At 42.4% G+C, this 14,873-nt stretch overlaps 1 protein-coding gene across 3 annotated transcripts in view; it reads left to right on the forward strand.

Annotated features, from left to right (window-relative positions):
* Window positions 1-9,336, forward strand: part of nudcd3 (NudC domain containing 3) — a 43,209-nt gene extending 33,873 nt beyond the window's left edge. The window contains exons 5-7 of one of the 3 annotated variants that reach the window (XM_072485766.1): window positions 63-251; window positions 7,369-7,401; window positions 9,184-9,336. In XM_072485766.1, the coding sequence (XP_072341867.1) occupies window positions 63-251; window positions 7,369-7,377 (198 nt within the window). In that variant the 3' untranslated portion in view covers window positions 7,378-7,401; window positions 9,184-9,336. Of the gene's footprint in view, window positions 1-62; window positions 252-6,036; window positions 9,125-9,183 lie in introns of those variants that run through there. The other 2 variants (XM_072485765.1, XM_072485764.1) reach the window with 2 other exon arrangements.
* The last annotated feature ends 5,537 nt before the right edge of the window (window positions 9,337-14,873 follow it).

Raw genomic sequence — 14,873 nt, forward strand, 5'->3', positions numbered from 1 at the left:
GCTTTTAACTGTTCAGTTTTATGAAGGAAATTACATCTTTTAAAATATTTTTTTCTTAACAGATTAACCTAAATAAAAATGGAGAATACTGGTGGAATGCAATTCTAGAAGGTGAAGAGACTATAGACATAGACAAGATAAACAAAGAAAGGTCAATGGCAACAGTGGATGAGGAGGAGCATGCAGTGCTGGACAGACTAACCTTTGATTATCACCAGAAAATGCAGGGCAAACCACAGAGTCATGAAACGGTAAGAAAGTGATCAGAAATGGACAGATAGTTGGTTATCCTTGAGCATCTATCTATTTGTACATTACTGATCAAATATTTTCATAACTCTTCTCGCTGGTAACCCCTTGATAGCTAAAATCTGTACACCGAAACACTTCTGTCATGGTTTCCTCAGCAATTGCAACTTGCCCAAAATAAGTTTAAAATAACTTGATTATGAATTTCATTGTGTCTTTTCACATCTTCATTATATTTTTCTCTTTGAAGTTGTCACTTGGGCTTTTTATTTTTGCTTTGAACTGTGACATTTCTACCTGAGGGCAGGTCTTCCAGCCTCAGCATCTGCTGTGTGCATCATTAACAATTAAGCAATTGAAATGCTGGAATGCTTGTACCTTGGTCTGTGGCAAAAGCTGTGTTCTTTAATTGCCCGAAGCAAACGTGGGTAACAAATTTCAAAAGTTTTATTCAGTTAAAATTTATTGTTTCCCAGGACAATTGGTGTTGAGATTCTGAAGTTCCAATTCGCAAAACTTGAAGGTTTCTTTCTTCTGCCAAAAAGCTGGTGTTCCCCAGCAAGGGGACAATAGGACAGCCTATTTTGACACACCTTTGCTAACACCTTCCCAGTTTGAGGTGAGTAGAAGTCTTTCTGAAGTGGACTTCTCCCTCAGGGATTCTGCTGACCAAGAACACATCTATCTCAAGACAGATGTGCAGTGACCTTTGTGCATCTGTCACCAGTAGATTCGTGGCTAGGGACTTCCAGTTTAACAATCCTATCCCCATCTCTATTCCTCCTATCGCCACAGGACTGGACAATAAATATCTTGGTGCACAGAGCAGTTGCTCGTGGCCATACTGCTATGCTGAGGAGACCTGGACTGTGACTGAGCAACACATAGAACATCAGAGAAAAGCCATCAAATGTATTTGCAGACTGTCTTCCTGATTCAGTGGAAAGACGATTGAACAAATGCTGGTGTCTTGTTGAAGACAGGTACAGAAGCTTTTGAGCAAAACTTCTGCATAATCACCTTTGATGAACTGGCCACTGTGTCTGCATGATTGAAAATTATCTTCCCACCATTGTTGAATGGCCAATGTCCCAAAGGAGGACAAAGAAAGAGGTCTGAAGGTCTCTTTGATGTCTATTGATTGAGAGGAGTTTGCTACAAATTGCTCAGAATGACAACAACTTGTCCATCAAGCTGCGTCACTGAAGCAAATGGGCAGGAGAGAAAGGAAGAAAAGGAAGCAACTCTTGACCTCTGGATGACACAACCTCATGGGATACTCTGCCATGTGTGCCCAAAGATCTGCAGATTGAAAATCAACATTCTCAGTCAAAATCAACCTGAAGAACTCCGCAAGCACTCGTGACCATGAGTAAACGTCATCCTTGAACCAAGGAACAGCTAACGTTGGCAATTATGGTATCTTTTATGCACATGCTGAAATGGTGAAGCCATTCTGCAAAACTGTTGGCCAGCACAAAATGATTGAGATCCAGAAACACGAAATAAATGGGAGCGAGAGGGCATAAAAAGGTGAGATATAGTCAGGATGTGATTTGTGAAAACCTCACTGTTGGGTTCAAAACCAAGCTTTAGGCTGACATAAAAGAACAATTCTGCAGATGCTGGAAATTTCAAAGCAAAATGCTGAAAATACTCAGCCAAGTTTGATGACCTTTTTAAAAAAAAAAAAAGAAATTTAAGAGTACCCAATTATTTTTTTTTTTAAATTGAGGGGTAATTTAGTGTGGCCAATCCACCTACTTGCACATTTTTTGGTTTGTGAGAGTGAGACCCACGCAGACATTGGGATAATGTGCAAACACCACATAGACAGTGACCTCGGCGCTGTGAGGCAGCAGTGCTAACCATTGTGCCACCTTGCTGCCCAAGTTTGACAACTTCTGTGGAGAGAGAAACTGAGTTAATGTTTCCAGACTTGCTGGAGTTTGTATTCCTTAAAGCTTAAAAGGAAGAGAAAAAGTTTAGAAGTGCTGCTGAAATGAAACAACAGAGCAGGGCAGTTTTGAGAGGGCATGGGTTGGTGGCTCTGGAGAGAGATTAAGAATATACATGTGGCAGAGCATGACAGTAAGTGTTGATCTTGATGCAGTGAGAACATCAGTTTACAGAATGTTGAATATCTTCGTGACACCTGCAATTGTGACTGGAATCAAAGCTTGAAGGATGAAATTTCAGTTCAAAACCACTTGAAAACAGTTGGTGCTGTGGGCAGCACGGCGGTACAGTGTTTAGCGTTGCTGCATCCCGGTACCGAGAGGTTCGATTCCGGCCCTGGGTCATTGTCCGCATGGAGTTTGCAAATTCTCACCTTGCCAGCGTGGGTCTCACTCCCAAAACCCAAAGATGTGCAGAGTAGGTGGATTGACCACACAAAATCGCCCCTGAATTGAAAAATATAGAAGTTGGTGCTGGAGACAGTTGGTGAGGAAGAAGAAAGTGAGCTACGGTAGACACCAGATCAAATACAAGGAGGGAAATGGAAAGCAATAAAGATAAAAGAGACCAATAGAAATCCTGTCAGAGAGAAGAGCAAAACTTATTCATTGTAGTCTTTCCTGGAAAAGAAGTGGCAGTGAAGAAAAGACTAAAGAGAAGCAAAATACTGTAGGTGCTGGAAATCTGAAATCAAAAGAGAAAATACTGAAAATACTCAGCAGGTCTGGCAGCATCTGTAGAGCGAGAAATGTCTTTTACCTGAAACATGAATTCTGTGCTTCAGGTTAAAAATGTTTCTCTTTCGTCAGATGTTGCCAGATCTGCTGAGTATTTCCAGCATTTTCTGTTTTTATTTTCGACTGACGTTCCAGTGCAGTAATAAGGAAATGCTGCAACGTCAGGGACATTGAGTCAGGCCCATTTGCTGCTTTCTGTGCTTCAGATGCATGTTACATCTTCCATGATACTATTTAAAGACGAATCACATATTCTCCTCTTGTCTTGACCAATGTCACTGATGTTTTAGAGAAACTGCCAAACCTGGTTGTGAAGAAGACACAGACTGGAATTCTTTTTGTGGAGGCTGTTCATCTCAGAACTTAATTCTCCACTCTAACAAGCTCGCATCTGTGGGTGCTAGATGACTCTTTATATGCACACTGAGTATAATTAACTCATGATACATAACACCCATTAACCTTATTACCTAAAACAACTCGGCATTTAACTTCCATCAACAGAATCTATTGGTACGAACATGATGACTTCCGATAAACCTACTGCTTGTGGTGATTTTGCCTGAGTATAATTAATGGTGTGCGTGACTACCTAACAGTAGTTAATGCAGTTAAAAATAATTTCATGTGAAGTACTATAAATGATTTGAGAGGTGATGAGGCTTTCCTTTCTCAAACAGTGATTCCGAATTTTGCTTCCATTTAAGAGTTTTGCTTATCAACCTAGGTTCCTGCTGTGCATATTGTAGCCACCTGGGTTGGCCACCTCTCGACTAATGGAGAACCACAAAGACCGAAGGGAAATTCAGCCAACACAGGCAAAGACTAGCAAGTGCAGAAATCATGTGTATTGAAACTTGCAAAAACCAGACAGCACTGAAACCAGCAGCCATCTGCATAGTAATGAGCAATTCCAAGGCACAATTGCAACACTCAAGGTGAATAAAGCCAAACCAGACTCCTCGGCGCTAGCAGGAGCCAAGACAAAGGAAGGCCAACAGACATTTAGGGACAGCCCAGCGATCAGGGAACAACTCCAGTATTAGAGAAATCGATCCAAATGATCGGAACGCAGTCCAATCATTTAGAACCAGGTACGGGGTCCGCCCCGAAGGGCGGGAAGCCCCTGGGGACGAGAAAGTAAAGCCCCCAAGTTCAAATCGTCCTTTTTTGGCGGGGTCACTCAGCAACTTGAATCAACCCGTGAGCGTGACCTATCTAAGCTGCCGCATCAACCAAGTAAGTCTCCAGTCAACGCTCGCTACGAGATAGGCACTCCTAGCTACAAGTCCATACCAGCTTTTGAATCCTGCAGACTCAGGACCTGAACGAAAGGCCATTTGTTCCCCTGACCTGGTGGGCCAATTCCAAAGCTAAGTATAGGCCTTTTAGTGATAGGAATAGTCTAGAAAGTAGAGTTTTATGCATGAGTAGTGATTTACTGTGTATAATAAATGTGTTTTGATTTGAATCTTACTAATTGGTGTGTTGAGTTATTGATCATTACTTGAACTTGAACCTCGTGGCGGTATCATAAAGATACCTGGCGACTCTAGAGCAAAGGTTAAACAAACAGAGCAAATTACAAATTAAGAACCAATCAAAAGTTAGCAACAGTATCATTCAATTCATAGTAGTGTAAGACTGTTGAAGGTCAGTTGGACCAATTAGTCTGTCTTTGCATCTTTCAGCCACTTTACATATTCTATTTCTGTAATTATTCATAATTATGTGATTGGCAGGCAGCACGGTGGCGCAGTGATTAGCACTGCTGCCTCACAGCGCCGAGGACCCAGTTTCGATCCCGGCCCTGGGTCACTGTCCGTGTTGAGTTTGCACATTCTCCCCGTGTCTGTGTGGGTGTCACCCCCCACAACACAAAAAGATGTGCAGGGTAGGTGGACTGGCCACACTAAATTTCTCCTTAATTGGAAAAAATAATTGGGTACTCTAAATTTATAATTTAAAAAAATTATGTGATTGGTATTGCTAATGTTTTTGCCGTACAATAAGTAACCAGAATCCTTTAGAGAAGTGTGTTGCTCCCACACAAATGATCGTATTGGCAAAACACTTAACAGTAGATGAATGTTCTGCAGGAGACATGTTTTAATTACATCTAAATATAGATTTGTGCTGATGGCTGAATGAAATGGCAGCCAAAGCAGTTGGATCATTAGAGACTATTTTAAGGAATGCTGATGTGACTTTTTTTTTCTGCAGGCAAGACAAAATGACTTTGGTCTCTTTGGTTCTGCATTTAAAAAGTGGGTCAAAGATTTTTCTTTCATCACACTTTCCTTTTCCCTCCATCAATCCAGTACACCTTTAATAAAATTGGTCTCAATTAACTTTTACGTTCAAGAGTTGGTGACAAAAGATAAGTATTGGTGGATAAAGTCTGAAAATGAATGGACAAAGCACTAATTCACCAAAGAGTAGGGGCCTTTGATTGATGAAGTATTTCTGTGTGATAGTAAATGGCACAGTCATTATCTTACTACATTGTTTGTATCTGGTATGATTAGCATAATATTTTAGGGGGAACGAGTGCAATTCTCTGCAGAACTTTATTTAATGTTTTGCACTCTCAAGGTAAGACCCAGTGCAGAATACATGAATTACAACTTCTTGCTGCAATAATTTGATTTTATTTAAACTTCAAAATTCTTTCCTGGGAGTTTAAGTTGCCATACTACCTGAAATTAAGGCCTCAAAATGAGATTACCAATTTAGCAACAGATGATACTGGAAATATGGGTGGTTTGATATTGCGAACTTTCAACGACAAGGAACTTTGAAACTGACTCATACTCAGTGGATCCTGATAGAAGTCCTGAAGCTGTTGTTCGACTCTGCTGGTGAAAAGATAATTTTTCAATCTACTGTTCTTGTTATCTATGGCTCTTCATTTGACTACTTAAATGTCAATGTATGGATAGTGGTTTCATCTGGCAATTGTTAAGTGACATCCGTGAACATGCAACTATGCAGGAACTCGTGCATGTGGTATATGTTGTTGCAAACTGGGACAAATGGCATATTTTCCCTACTTGTCTCAAACCTTTTGTTATTTGTTGACGGTTTCTAGAAAGTGCACGAGATGTTGAAGAAGGGCTGGGACGCTGAAGGTTCACCATTTAAAGGGCAGACGTTTGACCCATCTCTGTTTAACATTTCTCCTGGAGCAGTGCAGTTCTAATTTCTCAACCACAGAAGGCACACATCTGAGCCCGAACACCACCGAAGATGAGCATAAATCATGGATTGTACTTTGCTCTCGAGTAATGAGAGACTTTCTCTGAGTTTCAAATGAAGTCATTGCAAAGCATTGGTTGCCAAGTCTCTGTAGCAGACTATTTATTTCTCGTCATTTTTGTTTCTGTTAATCTTTGCCTCTTTTGAATTTTTCTAAGACTTGATTTGTTGTCTCCAGTTATTTTGAGCAATTTCTCCAAGTTTGATTTGGAGTGCTTTTTGGTGAGCAGTAAAAATAGTGTTTAATACTGTGTCTATCCTTTGCCTGAAAGAACTGATATTTATATTCTACTCATGGTTTTGAACTTAACCAATAAAAACATATGTGGGCGAACATTACAGCTATGTAGTCGATCTTAATTTGACCTGAGAGAGTTGGAAGTTTTTTCTTTGGAATGGTTTGTGACAGAAATGGAGCATTTTTGTCTAGTTTTGGTTTGTGGAAGTAGGTCTAATTAATCTACCTGTGATACATTAAAGAGTTTAAACCCATCTGCAATTGAAACCATTCCCCAGTCAAACTCGATAGACAGTGTTACAAAGTTTTGATCTGTCGTTTCTGAGCCAGTTTGTTTGAGGGAAGGAGTAGCCGCATATAAGTATGTTGTGTGATTGTTTCTATGTATGATTAGCTGCACCTTTCAAAATATCTTAAGTCAACAAACCCAAGCAACAAGTGAGTTATTTAAGAACAATTTTTATGAATATATCAGTTTGGAATAGATCACGTATTGCATCAGGAAAGATTAAATGTATTCAAATTATTATTGAATGTTGGAGCAGGTTTAGGGAGCAGGTTTGTTGTCTGCTGCTGCTATTTCTTCTATTCATAAGCCATACATCTCTACAGTTGGAAAGTATAAAATAGTATAATGGTTTCCAAGAAAATAATTCAGTATAGATGTTACTTTCACCTTTTTTAAGGGGTTGTCCATAATATCTATACAGATGTATATGTGTTCCAGTTATACACTGACTTGTTCACTCTTCCTTAAATTCTACTGCGAGTTAAAGTGCAAAGGAGATCTAAAGTTGCAATTCTTTGGTGCTTTTCAAAAACAGAAGTAAATTCCATTGCAGGATCAATCCAAAACTAATGCAATTTACACAAAGTTTTCCTACTTATTATCCGAAGCTTGTAATCAGAAAATTCATTTTGTTTCAGGACCAGTGAAAACACCCTGGACACTGTGGTAAGGTAGGACTTACTTAAAAGAGTTTAACTTGAATTAATACCAGCTAAATTATCCAAACTTTAAGAGGGGTAGAAAGGAAACAAAAAGTATTCAACACAAAGGTGGTTGTGTCAACATGATGGAGGAGGGTGATATGTTATGTAGGAGAGTTTGCAGTAACCCAAGTGCCAGAAGTGTCTGAAAAGCCCGTTAATAAGATCATATTTATTGCCTAACTCGCTGATAGAATGGCCTTTCTTCAGATTGAAACAGGTACTGCTAGAGACCTCTACAAGAAATAACCAAGGCTCAGTTGAATTGGCTGGACAGACACATTGCCTAGTGACAAATGTATCTTTATGGTGCATTCACATATGGTTTAGCTAAGTATGAGATAGAGAGAGACCTTGGACCCTGTTTTTCATCCACACCAAATGCTTTGTGATGAGGCGCCTTTGTAGAACTCCTGCTTTTAAACTGACATTGGAAGTAGTTATGATATTGTCCATGTGTGACTGACTTCACATAACCCTATAAAAGTGGGTGGCATGGTACAAAGCGCCAGAGACCCATTTTCAATTCTGCCCTTGGGTGACTGTGTGGAGTTTGCATGTTCTCCTTGTATCCGCGTGAGTTTCCACCACGTGCTTCGGCCTCTTCCCACAGTTGAAAGATGTGCAGGTTAGGTGGATTGGCGGTGTTACGGGCACAGGGCAGTTGAGTAGGCCTAGGTAGAGTGCTCGGATGGTCAGTGTAGAGTCAATGGGCTGAATGGCTTCCTTCTGCACTGTAAGGCGATTTCGAGGGATTCTATTTAATTTGGTGTGATCATTTTATTGAAAGCTTCTCGAAATAGCAATAATCAAATTCATTCAATTGACAAATGTATTGTAACCCACATTAAGTTTGAAGACACACTCCCTCTCTGGGTGCACAGGTGATGACACCCCTTTGGAACTTTACTCAACTGGCATTTCCTACATATGTGAACTCACACATGTCATGGCTAATTGACAAAAGAAGACACCATAACCAAACCTAATGCTATCATCACTTGATGTTTCCACCAGAGCTCAGTGGGTGATGATGAGAAATCTTGGCTGAATTGATTTTTCTCACAGTTTGTCCCTCTCTATACAAGGTATTTCTGAGGCTGCGTGTAGCACCCTGTCTTCCTCCCGGACTGAGATTAACTAAATTAACATAAACTGAGAGTTCAGACTTCTGAATTAAATTGCTTGCAAGTCCATCCAGTCAGAAGTTGAAAGATTGTAGTTTTAGCTTTACCCTGATCAAATAAGATATCTATGGAGTATATGACTAGAGCAGAGCTGCATTGTATCAACAAAGGATGTCTTGATATCTAATGGACTTTTACAATGTTCTTATTTAGTTATTGAATGGTTAGAACACAAACTGACATAATTTCCAGGTTATGTAAATGTGATTACAGCTTAAGAACAATTGATTTTAACAGATATAGTCTTGTGAGAGAGATGTGATTGGGAAAGAGGATCTTTTAATAGGATGTTTAGTTGCTGTATGCTTCGGTTTACCCAATGATCTGGGAAGCTGCTCGCATTCTTCAATACAATCTTTTATGTGTGTCATGGAAAGTTATGGATCAACGATTAATAAATGTGAGTTCAGTTGTCGACCCTGATGTAGAGTCAATGAAGCATGAAACATTGTGACTGGTAATTACATGGTGAAAACCCAATTAAACTCTCTCAAGGTGTAATGCAATTTGTATTGACTTTCTTCTGAATTATTTTCTTTTTCTTCCCATGAATCAAATTGTTAAGAACCCCACTGATGATGTTATCTGCGAGAGTCTCTGAAAGCCCCTGAAGGATAACTTGAAACACTGGTTCTTATTGGTGTATATTTATTTGGCATAATGTGAGAAACAATGTACAACACGGTGTGAAACCAGACCCGTCATTGTGCAAACGATTTAATAAAGAATATTTATGAAAGGAAAATGAAAAACACTGCACTCGAGCATATTGATAATTAAACACTCCGTTTTATCTGAAGTTCCCTTTTGTTCCCAAAACCTACTCATATTCCCTGAACTCAGAGACACCCCTTTTCACAATCAACGTCCAATTTCACAATCAACGTCCAATTTCAGGAACTGTATATGTGTCAATTCTAGCTAATAGTTACCACACAATCCTGTTTAGTTGCCCAAGTCTTGGAAGACATCTCTTCCTGGTTCAGCGAAGGCACCAAGCAGCGTCTTTTGGAGGAGAATATCTGCAATTTCTCGTGATTGTAAATGTTAGATGGAACAGGCCTCGATGGCTCGGATCATCGTTGGAAAAGCTGTTGGATGGCGAACTAGCCTCCTTCCCCAATGAGGGTGTTGGCAGTTTTACTGTTAAGTCTCTTTGATACCCCACCCTGTAGATTCGGCTGTCTACATCTCTCAAATTCCTTGCCTTGAGAAGTTATCATTTGCGTACCTCCAACGATCTCTGGCAAACGGTGTTTGCCATTCGCACCATGACTGTCTCGAGACGCCCACTAATCTTATTCCTGGGCATATCACACCTCATTATTCCTCTCGATGCCTGTTAGTCTTGTTACTTGCCTGTTACTTTGTTTTCATCTCAAGTTCACTAACCTACTTAATTTCCTAAATTCCTAATGCAAATATTCAGCAGGTTCTGAATTATTGCGAAGACGTTAAATGAACGGCTGACTCTTGCATGTTTGCAAGTGAGGAATCGTTTTATCCGCTGTGAGAAGGTGCCAATGCTCTGATCATGCTCCTACCTGATGGAGATTTCTGACACATGGCTTTGAATGCATGATTCTCTTACTTTACCACCTCCGGGGTTGACCTAATGCAATGTGATTTCTTTTTTTCCCACAGACGTTGGCAGGGGAGTCATCGCCAAGGTGCCTTTTGTGAATGTTTCACTATTTTGATTGCCATTTATACACTGGTAACCCATCAGTGGCTATTGACTTGTGTTTCAGCAACAACAATAATCTTTATTTATAAAGCGCCTTTAATGTAATGAAACATTGAAGGGGACTTCACAGACGTATTACAAAATAAAGCACGACAGCAAGCCACTTCAGGGGATATTAGGTAAGCTGGTCAGGAGTTGGTGAAAGAGGTGGGTTTAAGAAATGTCTTCAAGAAGGAAAATTTAATTTAGAGCCAGAGGTATGGTAAAGATATTCCAGAACTGGAGCCGAGGCAACTGATGGCACACCACCAAAGAAAATCCCACAGCCTTTTATACAGCAATGGAAGCATTGGAAAGGGTGCAGAGGAGATTTACCAGAATGTTGCCTGGTATAGAGGGAAGATCTTATGAGGAAAGGCTGAGGGACTTGAGGCTGTTTTTGTTAGAGAGAAGAAGGTTAAGAGGTGACTTAATTGAGGCATACAAGATGATCAGAGTATTGGATAGGGTGGACAGTGAGAGCCTTTTCCTCGGATGGTGATGTCTAGCACGAGGGGACATAGAATATCATAGAATTTACAGTGCAGAAGGAGGCCATTCGGCCCATCGAGTCTGCACCGGCTCTTGGAAAGAGCACCCTACCCAATCCCACACCGCCACCCTATCCCCATAACCCAGTAACCCCACTCAACCAACACGAAGAGCAATTTTGGACACCCAAGGGCAATTCAGCATGGCCAATCCACCTAACCTGCACATCTTTGCACTGTGGGAGGAAAGCGGAGCACCCGGAGGAAACCCACGCACACGGGGAGAACATGCAGACTCTGTTCTCCGTGCAGACACAAGTAGGCTTACATTGCATTGAAGTTACTGTTAAAAGCTCCTTGCCGCCATGTACCAGCGCCTGTTCGGGTGCACGGAGGGAGAATTCAAAATATCCAAATTACCGAACAGCACATCTTTCGGGACGAGTGGGAGGAAACCGAAGCATCCGGAGGAAACCCACGCAGACACGGGGAGAACATGCAGACTCCACACAGACCGTGACCCAGCCAGAAATAGCTTTAAATTGAGGGGAGATAGATTTAAGACCGATGTCAGACGTAGGCTCTTTACTCAGAGAGTAGTAAGGGCGTGGAATGCCCTGCCTGCAACAGTAGTGGACTCGCCAACACTAGTGCATTCAAATGGTCATTGGATAGACATATGGACGATAAGGGAATAGTGCAGATGGGCTTGCACAGGTCGGCGCAACATCGAGGGCCGAAGGGCCTATACTGCGCTGTAATGTTCTATGTTCTAAGAGGGTAGTGAGGGAAAGAGTAGGCCCACTAGGGGAGAAGTTATGCGTGGAGTCAGATGAAGTGGGTGAGATCCTTAATGAGCACTTTGCATCAGGATTCACCAAGGGGAGGGACATGACGGATGGTGTTTTTAAAAATTTAGAGTACCCGATTATATTTTTTCCAATTAAGGGGCAATTTATCATGGCCAAGCCACCTACCCAGCACATCGTTTTGTGTTGTGGGGGTGAGACGATAAGCAGACACTGGGAGAATATGCAACATGACGGATATTGAGGTTAGGGATGAGTGTGTGAATACTCTAGGACATCTCAGCATAATGAAGGAGGAAGTGTTGGATGTCTTAAAATGCATTAAGGTAGACGAGCCCCCTGGGCTGGATGGGGGTCGATTCTAGGTTACTGTGGGAGGCAAGAGAGGAAATAGCTAGGGCCTTAACAGATATCTTTGCATCACCTTTGACCACAGATGAGGTTCGAGAGGACTGGACAATAGCCAATGTTGTCCCGTTGTTTCAGAAGGGATGATCCAGGTAATTATCGGCAGGTGAGCCTGACATCAGTGGTGGGGAAGCTGTTGGAGAAGATGCTGAGGGACATGATTTGTTCACATTTGGAACCGAATAGACTTGTTAGTGATAGGCAACGTGGTTTTGTGCGGGAAAGGTCATGTCTTACCAACTTGATGGAGCTTTTTTGAGGAGGTGACAAAATTACTTGATGAGGGAAAGGCTGTGGATGTTCTCCACACAGACTTTAGTAAGGAGTTTGACAAGGTCCATCATGGCAGACTGGTACAAAAGATAAAGTTGCATTGGATTCTGGGTGTGCTAGCTTGATGGATAAAGAACTGACTTGGCAACAGCAGATGGAGTTTTTCAGAATGGAGATCTTTAATCAGTGGGGTTCCACCGGGATCAGTGCTGGGACCACTGTTGTTTGCAATATATATATATAAATGAAAGATTTTTTAAAATAAAAAGCAATTTCTTTTTTAAAGCAAGTTTTTTTTTTTAAAAAAGTTTTAAAATTTTTCAGGAGAGGAACAAAAGGGGTTGAATAAAAAGATTATTAATTTGTTCTCTTATCCTCTCCGAGCTCTGACTTTCAGGCAGTTTCTTGTTGCGATCCCCACTCCTCCTCCACGTGCAGCACACCGGGACCAGTCGCTCCTCTTTTTTCCCCCCCCCCCCTCTTCAGCTCTGTGGAAAGAAGCTTTGGCGCCTGGGCATGGCGAGGGAGGCAGGGCCAATTTCACGGGACTTTAATTTTTTAAAAGAAAAACCCACCGGGAAACCCCCCCCCCCCCCGAAAAAAGCCACGGTTTTGTGGATCTGCATGAGCCTCTTTGCTGCGGCCGCTCCGTTCGCGATCTCCACCGGAAGTCTGCAATATATATATAAATGATCTGGAGGAAAATGTAGATGGTCAGATTAGCAAGTTTGCAGATGGCACTAAGGTGGAGTTTCAGATAGTGAGGGGGACTGTCAGAGAATACAACAGAATATCGATAAATCGGAGGGTTGGGCAGAGAAATGGCAGATGGAGTTCAATCCCAACAAATGTGAGGTGATGCATTTTGGAAGATCAAATTCAGGTGTGACTTTTACAGTAAATGGCAGAACCCTTTGGAGCATTGATATACAGAGGGCATTCGGGTCCATAGTTCTTTGAAAATGGCAATGCAGGAGGATATGGTGGTCAGGAAGGCATATGGCATGCTTGCCTTCATCAGCCGAGGCACTGAGAACAAGAGTTGGCAGGTCATGTTACAGTTGCATAAAACTAGTTCGCCCACACTTGGAATATTGCGTGCAGTTATGGTCGCCACACTACCAGAACAATGTGGATGCTTTATAGAGAGTGTAAAGAAGGTTTACCAGGATGTAGCATGGGCTGGAAGGTGTTAGCTATGAGGAGAGGTTGAATAAACTCGGATTGTTTTCGTGGAAAGTCGGAGGCTGAGGGGAGACCTGATTGAAGTTACAAAATTACGAGATCGAGAGACAGGGTGAATATTCAGAAGCTATTTCACAGGATGGAAGACTCCATTACAAGGGGGCACAGGTTCAAGGTGAGAGCGGGAAAGTTCAGGGGAAATGTGCGGGAAATTTTTTCACGCAGAAGATGGTGGGTGCCTGGAATGCATTGCCAATGGAGGTATTGGAGGGAGGCATGATAGCAACATTTTTTGAAAAATAATTTTTATTAAAGGTTTTCATAAAATATCAATAACAAAATGAGAAAGAAAAAAGAACCCAACAGGGTTAAGTACAAAACACAATCTAAAAAAGCAATCCCCCAAACACCTCCCCCCTGTACCCAAATAATAAATTAACATTAACACCCCGACTTAAGACAACAGGTGTATACACCCCCTCAGACCCTTCCAGTGTAAATAACATAAACAAAAATAAAGTAAACCAACCCCCCCCCCCCCGCTGCTGCCATTGACCAATGTCTATCGTTCTGCCAGAAAGTCTAAGAACGGTTGCCACCGCCGAAAGAACCCTTGTACCGACCCTCTCAAGGTGAATTTCACCCTCTCCAATTTAATGAACCCTGCCATATCGCTGATCCAGGATTCCACGCTTGGGGGCCTCGTATCTTTCCACTGAAGGAGAATCATTTGCCGGGCTACCAGGGACGCAAAGGCCAGAATTCCGGCCTCTTTCGCCTCCTGCACTCCCGGCTCCTCTGCCACCCCAAATATTCCGAACCCCCAGCCCGGTTTGACCCTGGATCCTACCACCCTCGACACCGTCCTTGCTACACCCTTCCAAAATTCCTCCAGCGCTGGGCATGCCCAGAACATATGGGTGTGATTTGCTGGGCTCCCTGAGCACCTAACACACCTGTCCTCACCCCCAAAGAACCTGCTCATCCTTGTCCTGGTCATGTGTGCCCTGTGCAGCACCTTAAACTGTATGAGGCTGAGCCTCGTGCATGAAGAGGAAGAGTTCACCCTCCCTAGGGCATCTGCCCACGTCCCCCCTTCGATCTCCTCTCCCAACTCCTCCTCCCACTTACCTTTCAACTCCACCACCGAGGGCTCCTCCTCCTCCTGCATCACCTGGTAAGTTTCCGAGATCTTCCCCACTCCCACCCACCCCCCCCCGAGAGCACCCTGTCCTGTACTGTGTGTGGCAGTAGCCGTGGGAATTCCACCACCTGCCGTCTGGCAAACGCCCTTACCTGTAAGTACCTGAAGGTGTTCCCCGGGGGGAGCCTGTACTTCTCCAGCTCACCCAAGCTCGCGAAC

The sequence above is a fragment of the Scyliorhinus torazame genome, chromosome 20 (assembly GCF_047496885.1).
Source record: "Scyliorhinus torazame isolate Kashiwa2021f chromosome 20, sScyTor2.1, whole genome shotgun sequence".
NCBI lineage: Eukaryota > Metazoa > Chordata > Chondrichthyes > Carcharhiniformes > Scyliorhinidae > Scyliorhinus > Scyliorhinus torazame.